General features: G+C 44.8%; 1 protein-coding gene across 1 annotated transcript in view; it reads left to right on the forward strand.

The window, feature by feature from the left end:
- The window catches only part of ANKRD31 (ankyrin repeat domain 31), a 131907-nt gene that overhangs the window by 32156 nt on the left and 76469 nt on the right, over positions 1–23282 (forward strand). Inside the window, exons 7-11 of the mRNA XM_050944619.1 lie at positions 422–1090; positions 4468–4760; positions 5136–5275; positions 8012–8197; positions 10320–10462. Coding sequence (XP_050800576.1) covers positions 422–1090; positions 4468–4760; positions 5136–5275; positions 8012–8197; positions 10320–10462 — 1431 coding nt within the window. The remainder of the gene's footprint in view (positions 1–421; positions 1091–4467; positions 4761–5135; positions 5276–8011; positions 8198–10319; positions 10463–23282) is intronic.

The raw sequence follows: 23282 nt of genomic DNA on the forward strand, positions 1-23282 counted from the left end.
CATACTGTATCTGCAGCAGTCCGCACTTCTACTAGTTGCTTTGACTACATAATGATTTAATGTCGTGCTAAAAAAGGAAGAGAAATCATCCTGAGCATTAACATGGGACACGAGTACCCTGAGAGCAGGATGAGACCTTTGATCTCAAAATAGTGGTAGATTTATTCTGCATCTTATCCTGGATCTTCAGTAACAGGGGAGTCAGTAACTTAATTCATTCTGCCTTTATGACTAAGGGTACAGTCTAACCCCTATGAAGGTCAATGGGAATTTTTCATTGTGGAAATTCTTAGGGGCTTGTAGCTTGCTTTATCAAAAAACTGTAAACCTAAGATTATGCATGTTAATGAACCGTAAAGTAAATGTTCATTATATGTTTTTAGAAACATATATCCATTTTTGTGAACATTTTTTCATTTAGATTTCACATCGATTAAATGATGAAGATCACTCTCCAGAAGGAAGCCTACTGTCAACTGTAGTTGTAAAAGAGACATTAATGGCTCCAAAGGAATGGACACCACAGAATGTATTTCCACGTGTTTTAAAAGATTGTCAAAGTGCCACTATGACCATTACTGAGATAGATACTAGGGTGAAAGATAATTCTCTTGAGAAGTCTATACCTGACTTTATTCTATCATCAACATCAGAGAAGATTTCCAGGGAAATATTAACTGTACAAAGTATAATGGGTGATGAATTTGAAATTAGAGATTTACTGAAACCACTCAGTGATTCAGAGAGTCCAGAAATGATAAACCCTTTGCATAACACATTGCAATGTCAAGGTGATGCTCTATCTGTAGATATATCAGTAGATGAGAACAGCAATGTTCTGCCACTAGAGCTTCTGACAGCACTGAACTCCTTTTCAGAGTCTGTAGTACAGCCTGTCTGTCAATTAGTAGGGAAGAAAAGAGAGCTTAATGCTGAAGAAGAGCATTTGAGATCAGAACCCAGTATTTTCCAGATAGATGACTGCACTCAAATAACAGATAACAATTTTGAACCTCAATTTTCTGTGAAGCAATTGGAAGAAATAAAAGCTTTAACAGAGGCTGCATTTCAGAGTACTTTAGATGAAGAAGTATGTACATGTTTTAACACCTATTTGAAATGTTTTGTGTATCTTACAATATTTGACTGAAGAGTTCATTTTTTCTAAGATGTTATTAGTCTTGGTATAGAATTATTGAGTCTGGAATTTACATTTTTATTAGTCTTTTTTTTATTTAAAGTCTTCTAATCCTTTTCTACTTTTTCACATCAGTTATTGAACTTTTTAGAATGGAGAAATTCTAGTAAACTTTGTCTACTTGCTTCATACTATTCTATGCTATGCAATGTTATCTGCTTGTGCATTCCCCATCATTATAATATCTAAGCATCTCTCAGATCAGTGGTCCCCCAACCTTTTTGTCTGGCAGGCGCCAGCCGAAGGACCATCGCGGCGGTTGAGCATCCGCCGAAATGCTGCCGAATTTCTGCGGCGTTTTGGCAGCGACGCTTCTCGATGACGCCACTTGCCACCGACAAGCGACAAGCAACATCATCGAAAGGCGTTGCTGCGGCATTTCGGCGGATGCTCGACTGCCAGCCAGGATGCAGGCGCATTTAGATGCCCCCGCGGGCACCGCTTTGGGGACTCCTGTCTCAGATATTTAAAAAAAGAAATAATATCTCGTCTCAGCCTGTAGAATAACTAGCATGATTAGCTGAAAGGATTATTTTGTACGTATATTTGTGTGTCAAAGTTTGTGTGGTGTGTGTAGGAAGAATTTACTAAGGGAAAAAATACTCCATTTAGGAAGGAGCAATCAGTTGCACACATACAAAATGAGAAATGACTGCCTAGGAAGGAGTCCTGCAGAAAGGGAACATCATTCTGGGATGTATTAGAAAGAGTGTTGTAAGCAAGTCATGAGAAGTAATTCTTCTGCTCTACTCCGCGCTGGTTAGGCCTCAGCTGGAGTATTGTGTCCAGCTCTGATTGCCATATTTCAGGAAAGATGTTGACAAATTGGAGAAAGTCCAAAGAAGAGCAACAAAAAATGATTAAAGGTCTAGAAAACATAACCTATGAGGGAAGATTGAAAAAATTGGGTTTGTTTAGTCTGGAAAAGAGAAGACTCAGAGGGACATGATAACCATTTTCAAGTACATAAAAGGTTGTCACAAGGAGGAGGGAGAAGAATTCTCCTTCTTAACCTCTGAGAATAGGACAAGAAACAATGGGCTTAAATTGCAGCAAGGGAGTGTGACGTTCCCTTTGGTGTTATCTGGAGCGGTGATCTGCTAGGTCACTCCAATCCTTGACTCTGGGAGCCAGCCTTACCCTGCTCTGCTGTGAGAACCCCCACTTCTGGGCTGTTCACGCACAGCCTCTGGCACATAAGCTGCTCCTTGAATTGTGCAACTGAATGACACTAGCCAATATCTCCGGTCCCAGACACAATCCTAGGAACCTCCATTTTGCAGTGCCCAGTTATGCCCACTGGATGCTGCAAGCTTATATGAGTTTGTCAGTTTAACAAAGAAATTGATATGTAGCAGGCTCATTATCCCAAGGGTAGCCTCTAACACACTTCAAACCAAATGCACTGCTTCAGGTACAATAAACAAACAAATCTATCAACTATAAAGATAGATTTTAAGTGATTATAAGTCAAAGCATAACAAGTCAGATTTGGTCAAATGAAATAAAAGCAAAATGCATTCTGAGCTGATCCTAACACTTTCAGTGCCCTTATAAACGTAGATGCTTCTCACCACGGGCTGGCTGGTTGCTCTTCAGCCAGGCTCTCCCCTTTGATCAGCGCTTCAGTCGCCTGGTGTGGTGTCTGTAGATGTAGGTGGAAGAGGGAGGAAGAGCATGGCAAATATCTCTCCCTTTTATCATGTCCTTTCTTCCCTCTTGGCTTTGACCCCCCCACTTGAGAGTCAGGTGAGCATTACCTCATTGCAGTTCCAAACTGACCAAAGGGGGGTGACTCCCTGGAGAGTCTAACAGATTCTTTTGTTGCAGCCTAGGCCAGCATCCTTTGTTCCTGTGAGCGTGGGCTAGGTTTGTCCCATACCTTCCCTGATGAGGTGTGAACTGCCTTTTTGCTCTTGGAGAGTTTTTGTGTGGGCTTATTTTAACCCATTAGGATACATTTTCAGCCTCATAACTATATACATGGAATTATAACCTATAACGTTACTGTAACATTATTGTAACAATTATAATAACATCACTATAACAGCCATGCTCAGTACATCATGAGCCTTCCAAAGACACCCGACGTGACAAACTTAGCATTAGATACCACACAATCATTTTATGAGGAATAACATGGAGGTGCTGGATGTTCCCCCAAGGTACAGAGCGTCACACCTCTCCTCTTAGTTTACTGCAAGAGGATTAATCACTGACTAGCTCAAAGGCAGTTTGTGTTATAGTTCACTTGGCATCCAGCCATTAAGAGGGCTGTGATCTGTGCTCTCTGGGCTAGATGTGTTTACCTTTCGGTCAGATGCACCTTTTCCCAACAGCTCTCCCATAATTGCTTTCTGTGTCTCACCAGCGCGGTGGAAGACACCCTGCCTCTGTCAATTGAACCATTTGTATTCTCACAAACTACCACCTGGCAGTTTCCTGGTCCCAACTCCTCTGCTGTTACTGGTATTGGAGCTGCATCTTGATTTAAAGAGACACAGTTACTTTCCAAAAACTTATCAGAAATAGCATCCTGAAAAATTGGGACCTGGATTGGAGTACCCTCCGCCACCTGTTTCTCTGGGACTAACCTCATAGAACCAATATGATAGGTTTCAATTGCTTGGAGAGTTTGTGTGTTGAGGACAGCAGAACTAACATGAGCTATTGGTTGCCTGCTTCCTCTTGGCACAAGGCATTTATTCCTCAGGTGATCAGTGGAATTACACTGATTGCACCTTTTGGGCTCTTCTGCTTTTACAGGAGATTTGGGATGAGGGTTAGAGGAATGTTTATGCATAAGAGAATGTTTAGGCTCCCAACCCCCTTCTCTCTTCCCAGGGGAAAAATGGGATCCTCCCTTCCCACCAGTTTTAAACCCCTTTTTTCTGTGGCCTGCCCTCAATAGACACCTGATTGTGTTAGAAGGCATCAGCTAAAAAAGCCATCTCATCCACAGACTTTACATCTTTGTCCCATTACATCTCTATCTCCTGAGCCATCCATTTCTCTTGCTGGGTGTTCTTAGTAGTTCCAGGGCCTCTATAGCGTGGCACACAACTCCAAGTGTGTTCCTCTGTGCAGGCAATATATGTGTAGAACTCCAGTTATTAAATAATCTATTAATTCTAAGTCTCTATCTATCTATCTGTGCATGTATAACTTAAATGACATTTTGCTTCTAACACTACACACAATAATCCAGGCACAGCATTGCTTTTAACAGCTTGACTACCAGTAGTTTGAAATAATGCTTTTTGTCACAGCTTTTAGGTAACAAGAAGAACCAGGATTTGATAATTTCTGATTACTGCAATGTCGCCTTTTATGACAAACAAGCTGGTGAAGGAAATTCAGGTTCAATAGAAAATACCTCAGGTATAGAAACTACCAAAGCAACTTCTTGTACATTAAGGAGGTCAACTCGATTAAGAGAAAACTGCACTAGAAAGCACATAAATGAAGCTTCCAGTTGTTATAAAATACTAGAAGAAACGCACCAGAGAATATATAGTAATGATGAAGAAACAGGAAATAAACTTTCATCTAAAGATTTTGGGTATGACATATATAACATAAAAAGCTTACTTCTCTTCATGCATGAACACTTTATCTCTCTCTTCCGATTTATTTAATAAATATGAAACTTACATGCCATTCATTCCTCATTTGTACTATGTAAGTGTTCATTTAAGTTACCTGAAAGGTAAAGATTTTACATTTTCTTTAAAACACTCAAGGTCATATTCTGCACTGATTTATACGCCATACAATCCCATTGAAGTCTGTGTGATTATTAGAAGTATGCATCTGCACATAATTATAAACCTCCTTTACAAATTAAATGTTTACTTCTAAATCTAGTATAAATACTACATTGTTGTTTTAAAAAGTGGAGAATATTTTTATTCATTCTGAACAAATCTCTTATCAGTAGAACCCAAGACTCTGCTTGTAACAACAGCAAAGAACAGCATTCAGAGCTGGAAGCCAGTACATACCAAGGATCAACTATGGATGTAAACAGCAAGGTTGAGCAGATGAGGAAAAGCCAAAGGCTTGCAAAGAAAATTAGTAAGAGATGCTTCTGACATTTATTTGCCAGATAAGTTACTCTTCTGTTGAACTGATTCAAACAAATGTACTGAACCAGAAAAGTATAAATTTGTTGGATGGTGTTTTCAGCGCTGCTGAAATGTGGATTTATGAGCTACCTTTTAAAAAAGCTTTATATACATTAGTTTTAATAATAATCCATGACACTTTGTACCAGTTTTTATTTCACTACTTACAGTACAGACTCTAATAATTGACCTGCTTACACACATCCTTCATAAAATTTAAGAAAAACATTCAGAGATGGAAATCTAATTTTGTAACGTTATAATTGAAATGACTGAATATTTTGAAACACCAAAACAAAAGAACAAATAGATCCAGAGTACAAATGTAGATCCTACCGTCTGATTTGCAAAGGCAAACTCTGCCTGTGCAAAGTCTCTCTGAAGTCAGTGTGACTCAGCATGCACAAGAATTCATCCCCAATGGAGCAGATTGCAGGTTTCAATCTATTTTATGTATTTTTATGACCTCCATCACAATTATATCTGTGCATCTCACACTCTGTGACCTATTTATCCTCACAACACTCCTTTAAAGTAGAGAAGTCTTATTACTCCCATTTTACATGTGAGGAACTGAGGTGTAAAGAGACTTGCTCAAGGTTACACAGGAAGTCTGTGGCAGAACACTGCATTGAACCTGGGCCTCCTGATTCCTTCGTCCCCTAACAATTGAACCCTAATTACTTTTAAGATTGGAGTGTGATAATTATTTTAATTTATGCAAGTCCAGTTTGGCTTTAACTGTGTACTTAATATGTTTAACAAATTTTGAAGGTATACGTTATATGAACTATAATAGTAGTATAATATAAGTTGTTAATTATAAATCTACCATTGCCCAGCACCTTGCTTTCATGAAGGGTTGTCAGTATTTCCACTATAACCATGCTTATGATGGGTTTTCTAATCAGATGACTAATATTTATTTAAAATAAAGTCAGCAACAGGTTTTCATGCAAGAGCAAAATATTTTTTTTAAAACAAAATGCTCAAAATAAAATGTATTTTTCTGTTTTCATCATGATTGTCTGTAGTTATATGGCCAAATCCTATTACATAGAGCAAAATTAATGTACATCAGTGTTCACCAACCGGTCAATCACGATTGACTGGTCAATCCTAGAGATTCTACCAGTTGATGACGATCTCTGGCTGCAGCAGGGCTGCCACTAAGGCAGGCTCCCTGCCTGCCCCAGCCCCACTCGTGGAAGCAGCTAGCACGCTCCCATGACCCTGGGGGAGGGGGAGCAGGGGTCTCCGTGCGCTGCTCCTTCCTGCAAACACCACCCTGGCATCTCTCATTGGCCGGGAACAGGGAACTGTGGCCAATGGGATCTGCGGGAGCAGTGCCTGCAGAGAGTGGCAGCACGCAGAGTCACGTGCCCCCTTCAGGGGCCGCAAGGATGCATTGGCCCCTTCTGGGAGTGGCGTGGGGCTGGGGCAGACAGTGAGTCTGCCTTAGCCCCCCTGTGCCGCCGCTGACCAGGAGCCGCCCGAGGTAAGTGCTGCCTGGTAGGTGCCTGCACCCCAGTCCTGAGCCCTCTTCTGGAGCCAGCACCCCATATCCCTTCCTGCACCCCAACCCCCTGCCTCAGGCTCAACCTGGAGCCCTATCCCACACTCCGAACCTCTTGGCCCCAGCCCAGAGTCTCCACCCCAGGGCCTCGGAAGGGACGGAGTAGATCCTGGGTTGCACTTAAGTTCAAAAAGTGATCTTGTGCGGAAAAAGGTTGGAGACCGCTCATGTACATGGACTTTCCTCCATTTCAAAAATATCAAAAGGCTAAAGATTGGACTCTTTAGCCACAACCAGCCAGGCTGCTTGTGTTGCCTGCAACCACAGAATATGGAGAGGTACAGCTCTCTACTCCCATACGAGCAATATTTTAAGCTATTGGATCTGCACAATGCATGAACCATGCTCATGCCCTTGCCATGCCTCCTGCCTGGCCATAATCCATCCCCATCCTCCTGCCTTCCAGCATAGACAGCAGCCCCGGAACACTTCTCCGCAGCATGAAGGGAGCATGCAGAATTTCCCACTGTTGGTAAAGTGTATCCTCGTGCCCCAGTACAGTAGAAATGGTTCCACTGCATTTGAATCCTTCTATGGGTGCATAATGGAAAGCGGAATTTGTTCCAAAGTATAATAATAGTGTTTGTTTCTATATTTTGTATTGTAAACTTAGAAACACACGTAAAACACAAAACATAAAAGAATTGCTAATAAATGCCATAGGTTTGGTAAGGAAGAGAAGAGTGACTAAGCAACTAGCAATATATTGACTGCTTTTCTTTCAAGAAACTAGCGCAGGATAGCAGATTTGATCAAACCTGTTGAAAATGATTAATACACTTTGCCTAAAGTGTAGACAGCCAAGAGTTTAAAAAACCCACTGTTTAAAAGCCATAGTCTTTCATTCTGTGCATTGAACCCATTTGATATCAGGAGATTGGTGCAAAGTTTATGGGGTTAAATACAATCTTTAATAAGTGAGATTGATGTTTACATATTTTACTGAAAGAGCAACTTTCTGAAATGTCTGTTTTTGACAGTAGTTGGGCAAAAATTCCTGTTGACAAGATTTTTCTTCAGAAAACTTGTATGCTAACTGTAGTGCTGAGGCCAAAACAATAATCAAACATATTTTTTCAGTTTACCAGATCTTTATTTTATGTTTTTCAGCAAAACAAACCTCTGTTAAAAAAATTTCAAATAGCGCACCTGTTGCCTCCATTCCTCTTTCAAAAATCTGTAGGAAAAATCTTTTTGGTGAGACCTTACTGCATAAAGCTGTTGCTGAAGATGATACAGACCTTGTACGCAAAATTATAAAAGTTGGTGCAAATGTAAATGTTCAGGATTATGCTGGTAAGTTTCAATTCCAGTTAAAAGATAATTTTATATCTTTTATAACAAATATGTATGCATAAGTAATAAATGTTCATGCTACCAGATCACAAACAGATGTTTTAGAGTTGATCTGCCACTTTTTGGAATTCTTATTAGTTTAAGTTCTTATAAGTTCTCACAAGACAGGTAATAAATGTGTAGACCCATATATGTAATATAGACATTACCTCCAAGACTCCATTCTGGCATGCACAATTACCTCCAATTACTCCCTTCTGGCATGCACATCTGTAAAACAGCCCAGAATTTGGCTTGATGGATTCAGTCTTGTTCCTTTTGAAGTTAATGAGAGTTTTGCCCTTGACTTAAATGAGAAAAGGATTATGTCAATTTTAGAGCCCAACCAACACTCTAGATATGTACTGGGGTATCTCCACCTGTGGGGAGATGGTTGAAGGAAAAAGCTATTGTAGTTAACAGAACCTTAGTATGTTTTGATGCAGGAAGTGGTGGAAGGAGGCTTGGAAAGCACTTGAGGGTAGATCTTCTATCCTCTCCCTCAGTTCACTCTGTCGATTCAATAAGAGCACTGCCATACAGGGAACTCACGCAAAGCTATGGTCAGTGCAGCTTAGGGCTTACATACTGCATTAATCTTTCCCAAATCCTCTTTCCTCCACTGAGTAGAATTGCTGCCTGGGTGGCAGAACTGAGGTGAGGGGCAGTGGCGGCTAGTGCCCCTGCAATGGAACACTCCCAGGGGAATTCTGTGCCACCTTGCATGTGCAGAATTCATGTCCCCACCACAGATTTCTTTGCTTCCCTGCAGAAAAATGACTTTCTGAGGGGGAAGCAAAGGGAAGCCACAAGAGTGGTCATGTGACCATCCCCAGCAGTATGTTTTGGGTGCCCAGGGCAGCCGGCAGAGAGGTAAATCACTGTGAGGCAGGGTGGAGGACTGGGGAAGACCTGGCTGGTGGCTCCTACCCTGTGTTGGGCTCAGCCGCTAGTCTGGCTGGGCTGGGGCAGACAGGACTTCCTCTTCCCCAGCACAGCATCCAGAGCTGGGTCAGCCCCAGCCCCAGATTTCTCCCCAGGCTTCAGGAAGCTCTGCAAACTCCTTCCCCACCCCCCTCGCACCCATCGCTCCTCAGCTTCAAGGGGAGGGATCACTGTTGGGGGAACTGCTCCCCCATCCGCCCAATCCCCCATGCATCCAGACCCCCTTATGCCGAGACCCTCCTGCTGAGCCTCACCTCCCGACACACACCCAGAACCCCTCCTGCGAAGCTCCACTTCCCCTGCATCGCGATGAGTCACCTGGATCGCCACCCCACTAAGCCCCAACCAGCAGCACCTGGTTCCCAATCTCACTGAGCCCCCACCTTGGTCTGGACCCCCCACAGAGTCCCATTACTATTGCACCCAGAACCCCTGTGCATCCAGATCACACACACACGGATCCCTCACTGAGCTTCCCAACCCCAGATTGCCTCACACAGAACCCTCTCAACCTACGCCTGGTTCCCCCCCGACACTAAGTCCCTCTGCACTTGGATCCCCCAAGCTGAGACTTACACGTGCAAGCTGTACTTGAGCTAGCATGCTAAAAATAGAAGTGGCTTGTCTAGGACCTCAGATGAGGTTGTACTCAGGTAGCTAGCCTAAGCAGCCCCGCATGCTGGTATAGCCCCGCTGCTATTTTTAGCACGCTTGTTCAAGCAGAGCTAGCACATGTATGTCTACCTACGCTGGGAATGACATATCCCAACTGCTGGGTAGACATACCCATAATGTAAAAGTTTCATTCACAGAGAAATTGCTGGTATGCAAAAGTTAAGTTTTCTTTCCTTTTTGAGCCAATACATAATCTAACATCTACATTTGTTATGATGGCATGCAGTTCTTAGGTAAGTGCGGATTTTGACAATTAGGACCTCTCATCTACATCACTTTTGAACCACATAAAAATTTGTCATATGGTCAACTTATTCTTAAAATATTGCAATTTCTAATAAATTTAGACTATCTTAAAATTAAAAGTTTATCAAATAGTCTGCAAAATTGATAAAAATTGGTGTCAAGAATATTATTCAAATAGGAAATGTAAGATTTAGTTGACAATTTTCCTTTGTCATAGGTTGGACTCCACTACATGAAGCCAGTGTGGCAGGTTTTTTTAAGACAGCAAATGAGCTTTTGAAAGCAGGAGCTGATGTTAACTGTAAAGGAAGTGAACAAGTAACGCCAATACAGGATGCAGTTAAAGAGGGCCATTATGAGGTATGATTTCTATATTTGGGTACAAACTACATTTTAAACATATAAAAATTCCTGTGATTGGGTCAGGGAGGTCACATTGCATTTCAGTTTCATTACATGTGCTGCTAATTATTTAGAATTTAAGGTTACATTTTAAGATGTCAGGGTATTTGGAATCATTGCTGTCCAACTTCAGATAAAATCACGAGCAACACTTTACAGATTTGTTCTTTAGTGTGTGATAGCAGAAATTAGCTTCATTTTTCTAACTGTTTTTTGGGATATTTTACTAAATAGTATGCTTAAATAGTATGCTAAAATAGCACACAAAAGGTAATCCAAATTGATAATGCTACAAGTCTCATGAAAAAGCAGCAAAGAATCCTGTGGCACCTTATAGACTAACAGACGTTTTGGAGCATGAGCTTTCGTGGGTGAATACCCACTTCTTCAGATGCAAGTGGTGGAAATTTCCAGGGGCAGGTATATATATGCTAGCAAGCAAGCTAGAGATAACGAGGTCAGTTCAATCAGAGAGGATGAGGCCCTGTTCTAGCAGTTGAAGTGTGAAAACCAAGAGAGGAGAAACTGGTTCTGTAGCTGGCAAGCCATTCTCAGTCTTTGTTCAATCCTGAGCTGATGGTGTCAAATTTGCAGATGAACTGAAGCTCAGCAGTTTCTCTTTGAAGTCTGGTCCTGAAGTTTTTTTGCTGCAGGATGGCCACCTTAAGGTCTGCTATAGTGTGGCCAGGGAGGTTGAAGTGCTCTCCTACAGGTTTTTGTAGTCTCATGCTTCACGTTGTCTGAGGACATCAAAACACATTATTGCACAATTGAATATGGTTTTTGTACTGTCTTTTGAAGTATGAGACTGCTGTTGGAGACAAAATATTGGACTGAAAGTAGATCAGCTTTCTGATCTGGACTGACACCAATATTTTTTTCTATTTTTTCCCCCATGTGCATAACAAATGGCTTCTGGAGCTCAAGTTTAAAACTTATGAATGCAGTTTCTCCTGCTATGTTATCTCCTCCACTTACTCTGGCCTTTCCCTTATTCTTGCTACCTCTTTGGTCACTCATAATCTTTATTTCCTTCCTCCTCATTGACCGAGAACTATTTCTGTATTAGTGACAGTACACATGCTTATGCGGGCGGTTGTGTCATAACCCACACCTGAACCCCAAATCATGTGTCTGAAGCAGTGTAGAGAGTGAGTAAGCAAGCGTGCCTGAGGGGTGTGGGTAAGGGCCATGTACCAGGACTTAAGTTTCAATAGTCCTCCACTCCCATTCTGACAATGCATTGAACCCTTTTCTTCTTGACCCTTACCCGCTCTATAAAGGTTCCTGTCCCACTGTTTTCTGTGGTTGTAGTGTGCTGCAGTGACCAGTTTTCCATTGAACTCATACAGATCAATACAGGTGAAAATGCATCCTGCTCTGAGAGCAGCCAGTTGGCCCACTGAGCACACTTAGGTACTTTTCAATGTGTGGTCAGAGTGCACTGTCTTCCATGACTTCAGCCAGAGTGGCAGGAACATACACCTGTACTGGGAAATTTCATGGAGGCTGGAGCAGGCAGGCATTGAGTGGACTCCAGCCCAGTGCCGGGAACACATGAATCCTTTGCAGCTCCCATACAGGAGCCCAAAAGACTCAAACTGTCTCTCCAGGACAACTTCTTGTACATGCCCCTTCTATGAGGAGCTTGACCAGTTGCTGTCAAGGGATCCTGGTACAGAACCTGAAGTGGTCCATGATCCCTTCCTCAACCTCACGAGCCTCATTGTCCAATCGGATTCTGATGAAAGCTAGAGTGAGAAGGCAGCACGGACCATGGAGGGTGCCCCAGAAGACCTGGAGGATGAAGAGCATGTGATTCAGCACCTCTCTCTGGTGGAGCCTGTTGAGGAAGCCCCCTACCCCGATGAACCCAAGGAGAGTCCCGAGTCATGGCAGGAACCAAAACCTAAGGCTGGTAAGTTACAATGGACCTTCTCTGCCAATATCCCCTCTTCACGTGCTAAATTTGAAATACTGTGCACTGACTGTTCTCCTCTGGATAATATGCCATGCATTGCTATGTGTCTGTGAGTTTGAACTGCAGTGCTGAAAGCCATGGAATTGTCATGTCCCTCTCCCTACCAAACTCCTCCAACTTCCCCCTGCTCCAGCCAGCCCCACTTCCCCTCCCCTCAATGGTCCCCAAGCAAGACATAGTTATAGATCAATGGTTTTATTGATTTCTGACGAACCTGTATTATGCATTTGGATAAAGCGATTTCTTAAAAACAGATTATTCAAGAAAAATCATTGCCCCTGTGTTTGTGTTTTCTTGGCCAGCAGTCAGACAGGAAAGGTTCTAGGGCTGCACAGACCATCGGAAGGAAGAGGTCAGGTTAGAAGAATCCCAGTTGGGGATGGGACAGTTGCAGAAAGCTTATAGTAGGTTGTCTAAAGTTAGTAACAGCTGTCTTTTTTCTTTTAAAGATTACACTGTTTCAGTGCTTCTCCCACCTGCCTAAGCTTACCATCACCTTACAAATGGCAGCTATGTGGAATGGGGTGGGCGGATGGAGAGGATGTTAGATCTGGGAATGGGCAGGGAACAGAACACAGTTGTAGAACACTTTGGTTCTCTGAGGAAATGTTAGTCACAGCAGTCTTTTCTCCCTTGGAAGATTACAAAATTGTTACTGGCCCTGGCCCTGGTATGTTGCCTCTCCCCGTACTGAGCTATGCTGCACAAGCATATTTCAGCAAGTTTCCAGGGTAGCAGAAACTCTAGCTGCATCTTGAGGTTTTACAGCAGTGCAACTCTGCTTGGTCCACCTTTATAGCAGACCAACCCCCGTCATTTAGCAATATGTAAAGGAGTGACCATTAGCAGAAACATCTCTCTGGCATAGATTGCAGATCTCCTCCACAGGACAGAGAGACACTTCTCTTTTCCATTCTGGTATCTTGGAAACAGTTATATGTTCTCCACATGTTAGCCAACCTTTAAAAAAGGAATTGCAAACTGGAAATTTAACACCCTGGAAAGAACTGCCACTCTCTCTTCCCCCTGCCCACTACCTTGAGACGCTAAGAACATTTACATTTTTAAAAAATATTAGTACAGTTTATTTACCTTTAGAAGCTTGTGCTCCTTCCTCATGGGCTGCAAAAGTTGCCTAAGAACCAAGGATTCTTCAAAAGTCACATTCATGGAATGCTGAAAAGTATCAAAATTGTGGCCTTCTACAGTAAAGTTATGTCGTGTGGGAGGATTTCTGAGCTTTTTCCCAAGGACAAAAATTGTAATTCTACCCTTCTCTTTCAATTGGTAGGACCTTCAGTTCCTGGGATTGAAACCATTCCACAAAGAGGGCTGGAGCAATGCCCCAAAGATAGACAGAGAAGAACCCAGGAAGAGCTGCATATAGGGGTGGGCAGGGGAAACCAGAAACCATTTCAATTCCTCTGGGCATGGAAGGATTGGGCACTTCATCAAGAAGAGACACTGATGTACTGGTTCATGGAGCAGGAAGTACAGCACGGAGAATCGGAGCATTCCCCCATTGGACTTGTGGCTGAGTGAGTTCGAGGTCAATCTGCTGCCGAGGCTACTGAACCAGTCCATGAACCACTTCCTCCATTTCTTCCTCCAGCTGCCATGCAGGATGCTGCTGAGCCAGAGGATCTTGTTTCAAGAATCCCCCTAAGTGACTGGGAGAAGAACACAGCCTGCAGGACTCTTCCACTAGCACCCAAAACCCCTCACAGGGGGACCCCACTGAGTGACCAGGAGGGGAATGATGAGTCTGCAGGAGTTCCAGAACCCCACCAAGTGCCCATCCCCCAAGTCCCTTGCAGGAGACATTCCTGTTTTTCTCCAAAAGTCACTTTCTCCTGTCGTTCCTTCTTGTCAGGAGATGGTCAAGGAGACAGATACAGAGACAGTAGTATATTGCTGGTGTTCCCACTTGCATTCCCTTTATTTTTTAAAGATTTGTTTTTGACCCTTCCTTTTAAAAATATTTCAATTACCCATTCTATCTAATACTTCTAATAAATATTATCGTTTCCTAGATGTGTGTGTGGCCCCTTCTTCCTAACTTTGGTGAGCTGCAGATGATTTCAGATTCAGAATTGGGCCCCACAATTCAAAGCTCATGAAATTGAATGGTATATAATTATCTGATGCCATGGTACTGCAAACACTTTTCTGCCTGTACCCCACCAAACCCTCCCTCCTGAGGCTCAGAAATATACTAAGTCCTAAGGATACATGGGAGGGATGGGAAAGTGCAGTTAATTTTGTGTTCTTACAGACAGTGCTACTAGTTTTCAACGCAACGGAAGTCAGAAACACCGAAAATGGATAGATGAACATCTGTATGAATTAGTTCACATGCAGAAAATGGAAACAGTACCAGTTGCAACACAGGCAATGACACCATCGGCCACTACCCTGTGCATAAATGCCCCCCACTCCACACTGGAAGCTTAACCAGCTTTAGTGGTAATAGGGATTAGTGCTTTGTAACAGCCCCTAAATGCAGTTAGGACTGCTGACAATGAACAGTCAAAAAACAAAATGACTGCATCGGGGCCGCCCAGAGAGGGAGTGGGGAGGGACAAGTGGGGCAATTTGCCCCAGGCCCTGCGAGCCCTGGCCCCACGGCAGCCTGGGTCTTCAGCGGCATTTTGGTGGCGGGGGGCCTGTCAGTGCTGCTGAATACCTGGACCTCCGCCAGGTGAGTACAAGCGCCACAGCTCCCCTGCTTTGCCCCAGGCGGCTCTGGAATGCATACCATGCAGAATGGCTGAATACTCACCTCTACTCCAGGAAATCTTCATAAGGTTGGTAAGAGAGTTTGAGTGCTCCCAATAACAGGTTTATAAACAGGTGTGAATAGTGAAGACAAAATCATTGCACAATGACTACATTACAACTTGACTGCCACCCTCCACAGCACAGACTCGACCCTAAGGTGTTAACAGGGCATCTCCACTGGGTTATAATTGTCTTTACTGTGTGCAATGTCACAGGAACGGACAGTAAATGATCTTTGGCTACAGGGAAACGAAACCCTCACAAAGCTATGTAGCCCCACAGATAGGCACCAATTTTCCCTTATTATATGCATTCCCAGCAGCTGTATAAGGTGGGAAAGTATCCCTCAGCACAGGCAGATGTCACCCTCTGCCTCCCTGCTGTGGCCAGATGTTTTCATGTATGATGTTCATAATTTCCCTTGCCCGCTGGGAACCAGGACCAATGTGCACGTGGGTGGGATCTGGTTTTCTGTAAAAGTTTGCAAATCAGACTTGTGAGCCCACTTGGAATGGAAACACTCCTCTTTTACCCTCACAAATGTTACAGAGTGTGCAGCAGGGGATGTGTGTAGGCAACGCCAATGAGCTTCCAGTCTAGCAAACACACACACCATAACCATTCTGCAGAGCTTGTAATTGAATTCCCCTTTTCCAGTGTCATTGGTGCTGGGGAATGGCTTCATGAGACAAGTTAGGAGTGGGTATGCAGGGTCCCCCAAAATAACAGTTGGCACAGACACACTGTACAGAACCATATCGTTTCTGGGGAATAAAGTCCTCCTCCCTTCAAGTACAGTCCTGATCACCTCAGCACTCTGGCGTCATGAACCTTTCTAGTATTTCCCACATTTGTAGTTATAAATCTGCTTCTGTGATTTGTGCTTTGCAGAAAATGTGGTTCACATACACATTTGTCCCTTTTGGTGAGCAAAGTATTGGGATGTGGGTGCCATTGATGGCCCCTGCATAGTTTGGAAGCCCCATTCTCTGAAATCCAGCTATTATTTCTGAAACTTTTCTTATGGCATCCACCTGTGAGTAGATCACAGTGTTAACTGCCTCACAAACCTGCACAACTGTGACCCCAACAATGGACTTTCCAACCCCAAAGTGACATGCAGCCGATCTGGTGGTGGCAGCTTCCATAGGGCAATAGCAACCTGCTTCTGAACTGGTACGGCTTCCCTGTATTGAGCGTTCTGGTGCCAGAGGTTTGATGCAAGTTCCTCACATGGCTCTATGAAGGTCTGTTTCCTCATTTGGAAGTTCTGAAGCCACTACTGGTCATTCCAGGTTTCCAAAATGATGTGATCCCAACGCATCATGCCGATTCTCCGGCACCAGAAGTGATGGTCCACCCAAAGACATACCTTGGCAACACTGGCATTCACCATATCAGTACCATGTGAGCTGAATGAATTGTTATTGACCCTCATGATCAGCTGACTTCAGTGTATCAGAAAGTTCTGCCCAAATTCCATCCAACATCTCACCAGTCACCTACTTCACTGCATAGTCATTTGTCCCACAGTAAGAAACAGGAACAGAATCAGATTGTTATCTCATTGCTACATGTCATCCACCTACTTTTTCAGGGAATAACAGTGAGGGGTGATGTGATTAGAAACTGCCATCAGCAAATGTGTGAAGGCAGGGGATAGTACCCACAACACACAGCAAAGTGGTTCCTAGAGTGTGTCCCTCTGCTGCAGAGAATGCTGGATACAGCACCTGAAATAGTAGCACTAATCTCATGTAACAACAGCAGCAGTATGGACATGTATATAGATGTGTACATATCATTATACCTGTGTCCAGCACAGCATATGCAAGCACTTGGGGCAGATATGGGGAGCATGCATGAGCACGTACACAGTCCAATGTTCAAGTATGCAAGCCAGTGTAGACAGAGCATCATTTTCCTTCCTCACTTATTCCATACTTGACATTTATGATTGTCTCTTCTCCACCACTCACTTTCTCCCTTTCATTTTGTGTGTGTGTAAGGGTACGTCTACACTACAGGATAATTTCGAATTAACTTAAACTGGTTTTATTAAACAGATATTATAAAGTCGACTGCACGCGTCCACACTAGGCACATTAATTCGGCGGTGTGCGTCCATGGTCCGAGGCTAGCATCGATTTCCGGAGCGTTGCACTGTGGGTAGCTATCACTATAACTATCCAGCCAATAACTTCGATTTGCGGCCACACTAACCCTAAATCGATATGTTAATATCGATTTTAGTGTTACGCCTCTCGTTGGGGAGGAGTACAGAAATCGATTTTAAGAGCCCTTTAAATTGATTTAAAGTGCATTGTAGTGTGGACGGGTACAGCGTTAAATCAATTTAACGCTGTTAAAATCAGTTTAACAGCATAGTGTGGACCAGGCCTGAGAGAGAGAAACAGAGAGGAAAGAACAGGCAAAAAGAAGAGAGGAGGACGTGAGAGAGACAGAGAAATGAAGAAATTTATCAGCAAGGGCTAGAGAGAGGAAGGGGGAGCACAGTGAAACTTCCCCCACAACCAGTGCCTTTTAGCAGGGTGTCCAGCTGTGTAAGCGTTTAGCCTAGAGGGAAACAATGAATGACACCCAGGGAAATACTACTCTCTAATCACTGGTCTGAATTATTTTCTGCTCACTTTGCACTAAAGCATTATGTTAACAGGGTGAGTCATTTGAGTTTTAATTACTTTATTGCCACATTTTCATAAATGTTTGTGTGGTTTGTGTGTAAATTCTACAGCTGTGCATGCAAATTAGTTGTGTGCACTTTTGCATGCACAATTATGAAAACTGGCCCTTCTTGTTATAATCTACTCCTATGGTCTTAAGCAGTAAGTCAACTGAATAGTCAATGTTAGAGTGGATTTATTGGGCTCTGTTAGTATCTATGCTCTAGTTTCATAACACATTTCTGGATTCTGACCTCTCTTCCAGTCTGGCATTAGTGGGCTTTGCCTCTCTCTCTGAACATACAGAACATACACAGTTCAGATTTGCGCAGGAGCTCTGGGACTAAGGGCATGTCTATACTACAATCTTACGCAGGGCTGGCTTCAGCGCTTTTGCTGCCCCAAGCGACAAATGGGAAAAAAATCCCCGACTGAGCTGCCGCCGAAGCGCTGTGGCCAAAGATCCGGACGTGCTGCCCTAATCACGGACGGAAATGCCGCCCCTTTCTATTGGCCGCCCCAGGCACGTGTTTCCTTCACTGGTGCCTGGAGCCGGCCCTAATCTTATGTCAACCTATGTTAGGTTGACTAACAGCCATCGCAGTAATTACTCCTTCTGTCAGTGGTGCGTGTCCTCACCACGAGCACTTCCACTGACTGAAGAGGAGCAGTGTTGGGGGCTGAGAGCCAGGGCTTTCAGCTCCACTCAGGTCCACACCCCTCTAGGAGCCCAGTTGCCCCATGGGCTTCTTGCCTTTCCGCTTCCAGCCAGGAGCAGGGAGAAAGCCAACCAGGGCTTCTTGCCTCCCTTCTTGCTGCCTGGAATCCAGCTGCCATGTTCCTGGTGGGGAACTGGGACCCCAGTGGCATGGTTCCTAGTGGGGAGCAGAGACCTGGCAAGAGCCTGACTGGGGAGCTAGGAGCCATCTTTCTTGTCAATTTCACAGCTCACAACTCTCCTACACCGACATAAGCCTTATGCCTCTCATAGAGGTGGAGTTACTATGTCGGTGTAGTAGGGCATTTACCTTGGCGGGAGCAACGCTGTAGTGTAGACACTGACATAGTTAGGTTGACATAAGCTGCCTTATGTCGACCTAACTCTGTAGTGTAGACCAAGTCTAAGCCATACTTGTTCCACCACCTGCCAGAACGTCTGCCTCCAGCATTGCCCAGAGAGCAATTTATTGCTCCTGCCTAACCCTTATTCATCTTAGGATTTTAGCTTTTTGGTGGGCAGTAGCAAGTTCTGTCCCTAAAATCTTCTCCAGCTCTCCAAATGCAGAAGAAAATTGACCTGCTTTCTCAAGGTCAGTCACTGATCCCATAATTAGGGTGTTCATTTGGGACCTGCGAAACACAGGTTAAATTTTCTGCCCTTCCATAAGCTTCCTGTGTGATCTCGGGTAAGTCATTTAGTTTCTCTTTGCCTCAGTTTCCTATCTGTAAAATGGGGATACTTCCCTACCCCACAGGAATGTGGTGAGGAAGACTATAGTAAAGATTGTGAGGACCTTGGATAATACACTAATGAGAATGGTATAAGTACATTATGTGGATAGAAGTCCCAACTAACACTGGGTTAGTAAGGCTATGTCTGCACTATGCACCTTTTAGCGACTCAGCTGTGCCGCTACAACCGTGCTGCTAAAAGGCGCACAATGTAGCCGCTGTTTGTCATCAGGAGAGCGCTTTTCTGCTGACAAAAAACTTCGACCCCCAATGAGCCAGGTTAGTGTTGTTGGCAGGAGAGTGCCACCAGCGCTTGTTGTCAGCAAAACTTTTGTCTTTTTAGGGTTTTTTTTAACACCTCTGAACAACAAAAGTTTTGTCTTTCACTTGCCAGTATAGACAAAGCCTAAGAATTCTCAGTGTTTCTGGCTGAGTGAGGGTCTGCAGGTTGACAGCATCTTTGGCAGCATTTCCCTAATGTGTGGCTTTAGAGAGGGTTTCACTGCAGATTGAGTGCTCCTTTAACTTAGGGTATGGCTACACTTGCAGGTGTGCAGCACTGGGAGTTACAGCTGTCTTCGTACAGCTGTGTAGGGAAAGCGCTGCAGTGTGGCCACACTGACAGCTACCAGCGCTGCAGTGTGGCCACATTTGCAGCATTTGCAGCGCTGTTGGGAGTGGTGCATTATGGGCAGCTATCCCACAGAGCACCTCGTCCCATTTTGGCGCCGTGGCTTGTGGGAAGGGGACAGAAGGGTGTGGGTCATTCCGCTTCCTGTCCCAATGCCCCATGATGCATCGCTTCACATCCCAGCAATCACTGTTTTTCCATCCACATTTGGCACCATTGTGACTCTCCCAACGGTTTCTGTGCAGCGCGATTTCTGTGGGAAATGGAGCCTGAGCTGCTGAGGAGTATGCTGATGAGTCTTGCCAGCACATCATGTTTGGCAGTTGAGCGATTCCTTCAGCTCCAAAGTGACAGTGAGGAGTCCGACGATGATATTGAGTCACCTGACGCGTATGACACTAAATTGCTTGTGGCATTCACGGAAATGCTCAGCACTGTGGAACGCCACTTTTGGGCTTGGGAAACAAGCACTGAGTGGTGGGATCACATCGTCATGGAAGTCTGGGATGACGAGCAGTGGCTGCAGAACTTTCGGATGAGAAAAGCCACTTTCATGGGACTGTATGCTGAGCTCGCCCACACCCTGCGGCGCAAGGACACGAGATTGAGAGCTGCCCTGCCAGTGGAGAAGCGGGTGGCTATTGCAATCTGGAAGCTGGCAACTCCAGACAGCTACCGATCGGTCGCGAACCAGTTTGGAGTGGGAAAGTCGACTGTTGGAATTGTGTTGATGCAAGTTTGCAGAGCCATTAATCGCATCCTGCTAAGAAGAACCATGACTCTGGGGAATGTGCAGGACATTGTGGATGGCTTTGCACAAATGGGTTTCCCTAACTGTGGAGGGGCGATAGATGGGACGCATATTCCTATTCTAGCACCACCCCCACCTAGCATCCGAGTACATTAATCGGAAGGGGTATTTCTTTATGGTTCTCCAGGCGCTTGTGGATCACCATGGGCGTTTCATTGACATTAACACAGGCTGGCCTGGAAAGGTGCATGATGCACGCATCTTTCGGAACAGCGGCCTGTTCAGGAAGATGCAGGCAGGGACTTTTTTCCCAGACCGGAAGATCACAGTAGGGGACGTCGAAATGCCCATTGTGATCCTTGGAGACCCCGTTTACCCGTTAATGCCTTGGCTCATGAAACCGTATACAGGGAAGCTTGACAGCAGCAAGGACCGGTTCAACTATAGGCTGAGCTGGTGCCGAATGAGTGTGGAGTGTGCTTTTGGCCGTTTAAAAGGGCGCTGGCGATCTCTGTATGGGAAGCTCGACTTGGGGGAAAGCAGCATCCCTGCTGTTATATCCACGTGCTGTACCCTCCATAATATTTGTGAAGGGAAGGGTGAAACATTCAGTCAGAAATGGACCTCTGAGGTTCAACGCCTGGAGGCTGAATTTGCACAGCCAGAGAGCAGGGCTACTAGAGAGGCCCAGCACAGGTCTACAAGGATTAGGGATGCCTTGAGGGAGGAATTTGAGGCTGAAAACCAACAGTAATGTTTGATGCCTTGCACGGGAGTGAAGTGCAGTGGTTACAATGTTAGTAGGAATCTGTTTTCCCTAAAATGATTTGCAGTGCCTGTTTCTTTCCTGGGCTACAGTATCTTTGACTTTCTGCAATAATAAAGACTGTTTTCAAAGCCAAGAATTCATTTATTGAAAAGAAAATAACTTTCTTGACAGATACACAACATTTTGGGAACCTAAAAGGGCAGGAGGGTGGGGTGGTGAACTGCACATTCGCAGGTTTGAATATGTCCTGTCTGGAGTACTGTGCAATAACTGCTGCACTTCAGGATGAAAATACTGTATGGTGATGGGGGTTGAGTACAGAGGGTAAGGGTCGTAGTTCTCAGGGCTAGTTGTTGAACGTACAGGTGTTGGGGGCAGCTGGTGATGGTAAGAACCTAGATGCTGGGGAAGGGGGTTTTGAGCTGACATTGGGGCACAAGGGAAAGAGCTTTGGGACAGGGGGGCCGGCACAGTAGTGCTCTGCCTGCATGGCTACGAGTGACTGGATAGAGTCCTCTTGGCGCACCAGGATGCTTATCAGCTGCTTTGTGCTTTTATTTTTAGCCGCTGCGTTTCTCTGGCGGATCCTGCTTTCCCTTTCCCTCCAGTCCTGCAGTTTTTTACTCTCTCTGGCCGTGTGATCCATAACTGCTTTCAGCATGTCTTCTTTGCTTTTTTGCGGCTTCTTCCTGAGGTTTTGTAGCCTCTGAGCAGTCGATGATACAGGCAGTCGAGTAGTCCAGGACACTATTCAAAAGGCAAAAATGGCAACAGTTAACAGAGGCAGCATTGTTTATAATCTCACCCAGACAGTTATTCTCACACAGTGAAGGAGTTAACAGTCTTCACTTCAGCATACTTTTCCCATACCAAACAGAGCGCACCTAACCCACAGGAGCCACGAAATGGCGAGTAAGGGGGACTGATTACTTCAGGGATGTGCATGGGTTTCTGTGCGTTGGGGAAAGCAAACTGCTGCAGGGGGCATCTACACTGAACAGTCTCCCAACATTTTCCACAGGAGTTCATCCTGGAAGATATCTCACTGCTGTGGGTCACCTGGGAAGAGCGGGAGGGTCTTCTACAGCAATGCGGATTCCGCCCTGGCCTCTGTGCAGCTTGTCTGTGTGCAGCAATGGTCCCCCCACCCCTCGCGGCACAGTGGCATGGACGCGTTAGCCTGACTGGGTCAAGGACCACAGTGGCTCTCCCTATAAACTTGCACAAGCGCATTGCCCACGCTCTGGCTGAAACTTTTGAAGAGATTACCAAGGCCGATTACCATGACGTGATAGACCACATCAATGGGCTATTCCACATCTAGGCATGCATGCATGCAGCCCTAACCCCCCCATCTTTCCTGAAACATTTCCATCCTGAAAATAAAAGCCGCTTACTGGTAACCCGCTCCTCTGCTTGTCCTTCACCAAGTACCAGCTGCTGCGACTGGCTACCTTCCTCCTGGCTTGAGAAGAGCTCCTGGCTGCATGCCTTCTGGGACTCCGGGGTGTCTCCCCCAACCCCAGTACCCTCAGTCTCGGTTTCCTTCCCCCCCCTCCTCTCCACCATCCTCCCCCCCCTGCTCTGAAGTGTCCATCGTGGTCGTCGGATTGGCAGTGGGGTCACCCCCAAGTATCGCGTCCAGCTCCTTGTAAAAACGGCAGGTCGTGGGGGCAGCGCCGGAGCAGCGGTTTCCCTCACGGGCTTTGCAATAGGCACTCCACAGCTC

Source organism: Gopherus flavomarginatus, chromosome 3 (assembly GCF_025201925.1).
Source record: "Gopherus flavomarginatus isolate rGopFla2 chromosome 3, rGopFla2.mat.asm, whole genome shotgun sequence".
NCBI classification, from domain to species: Eukaryota; Metazoa; Chordata; order Testudines; family Testudinidae; genus Gopherus; species Gopherus flavomarginatus.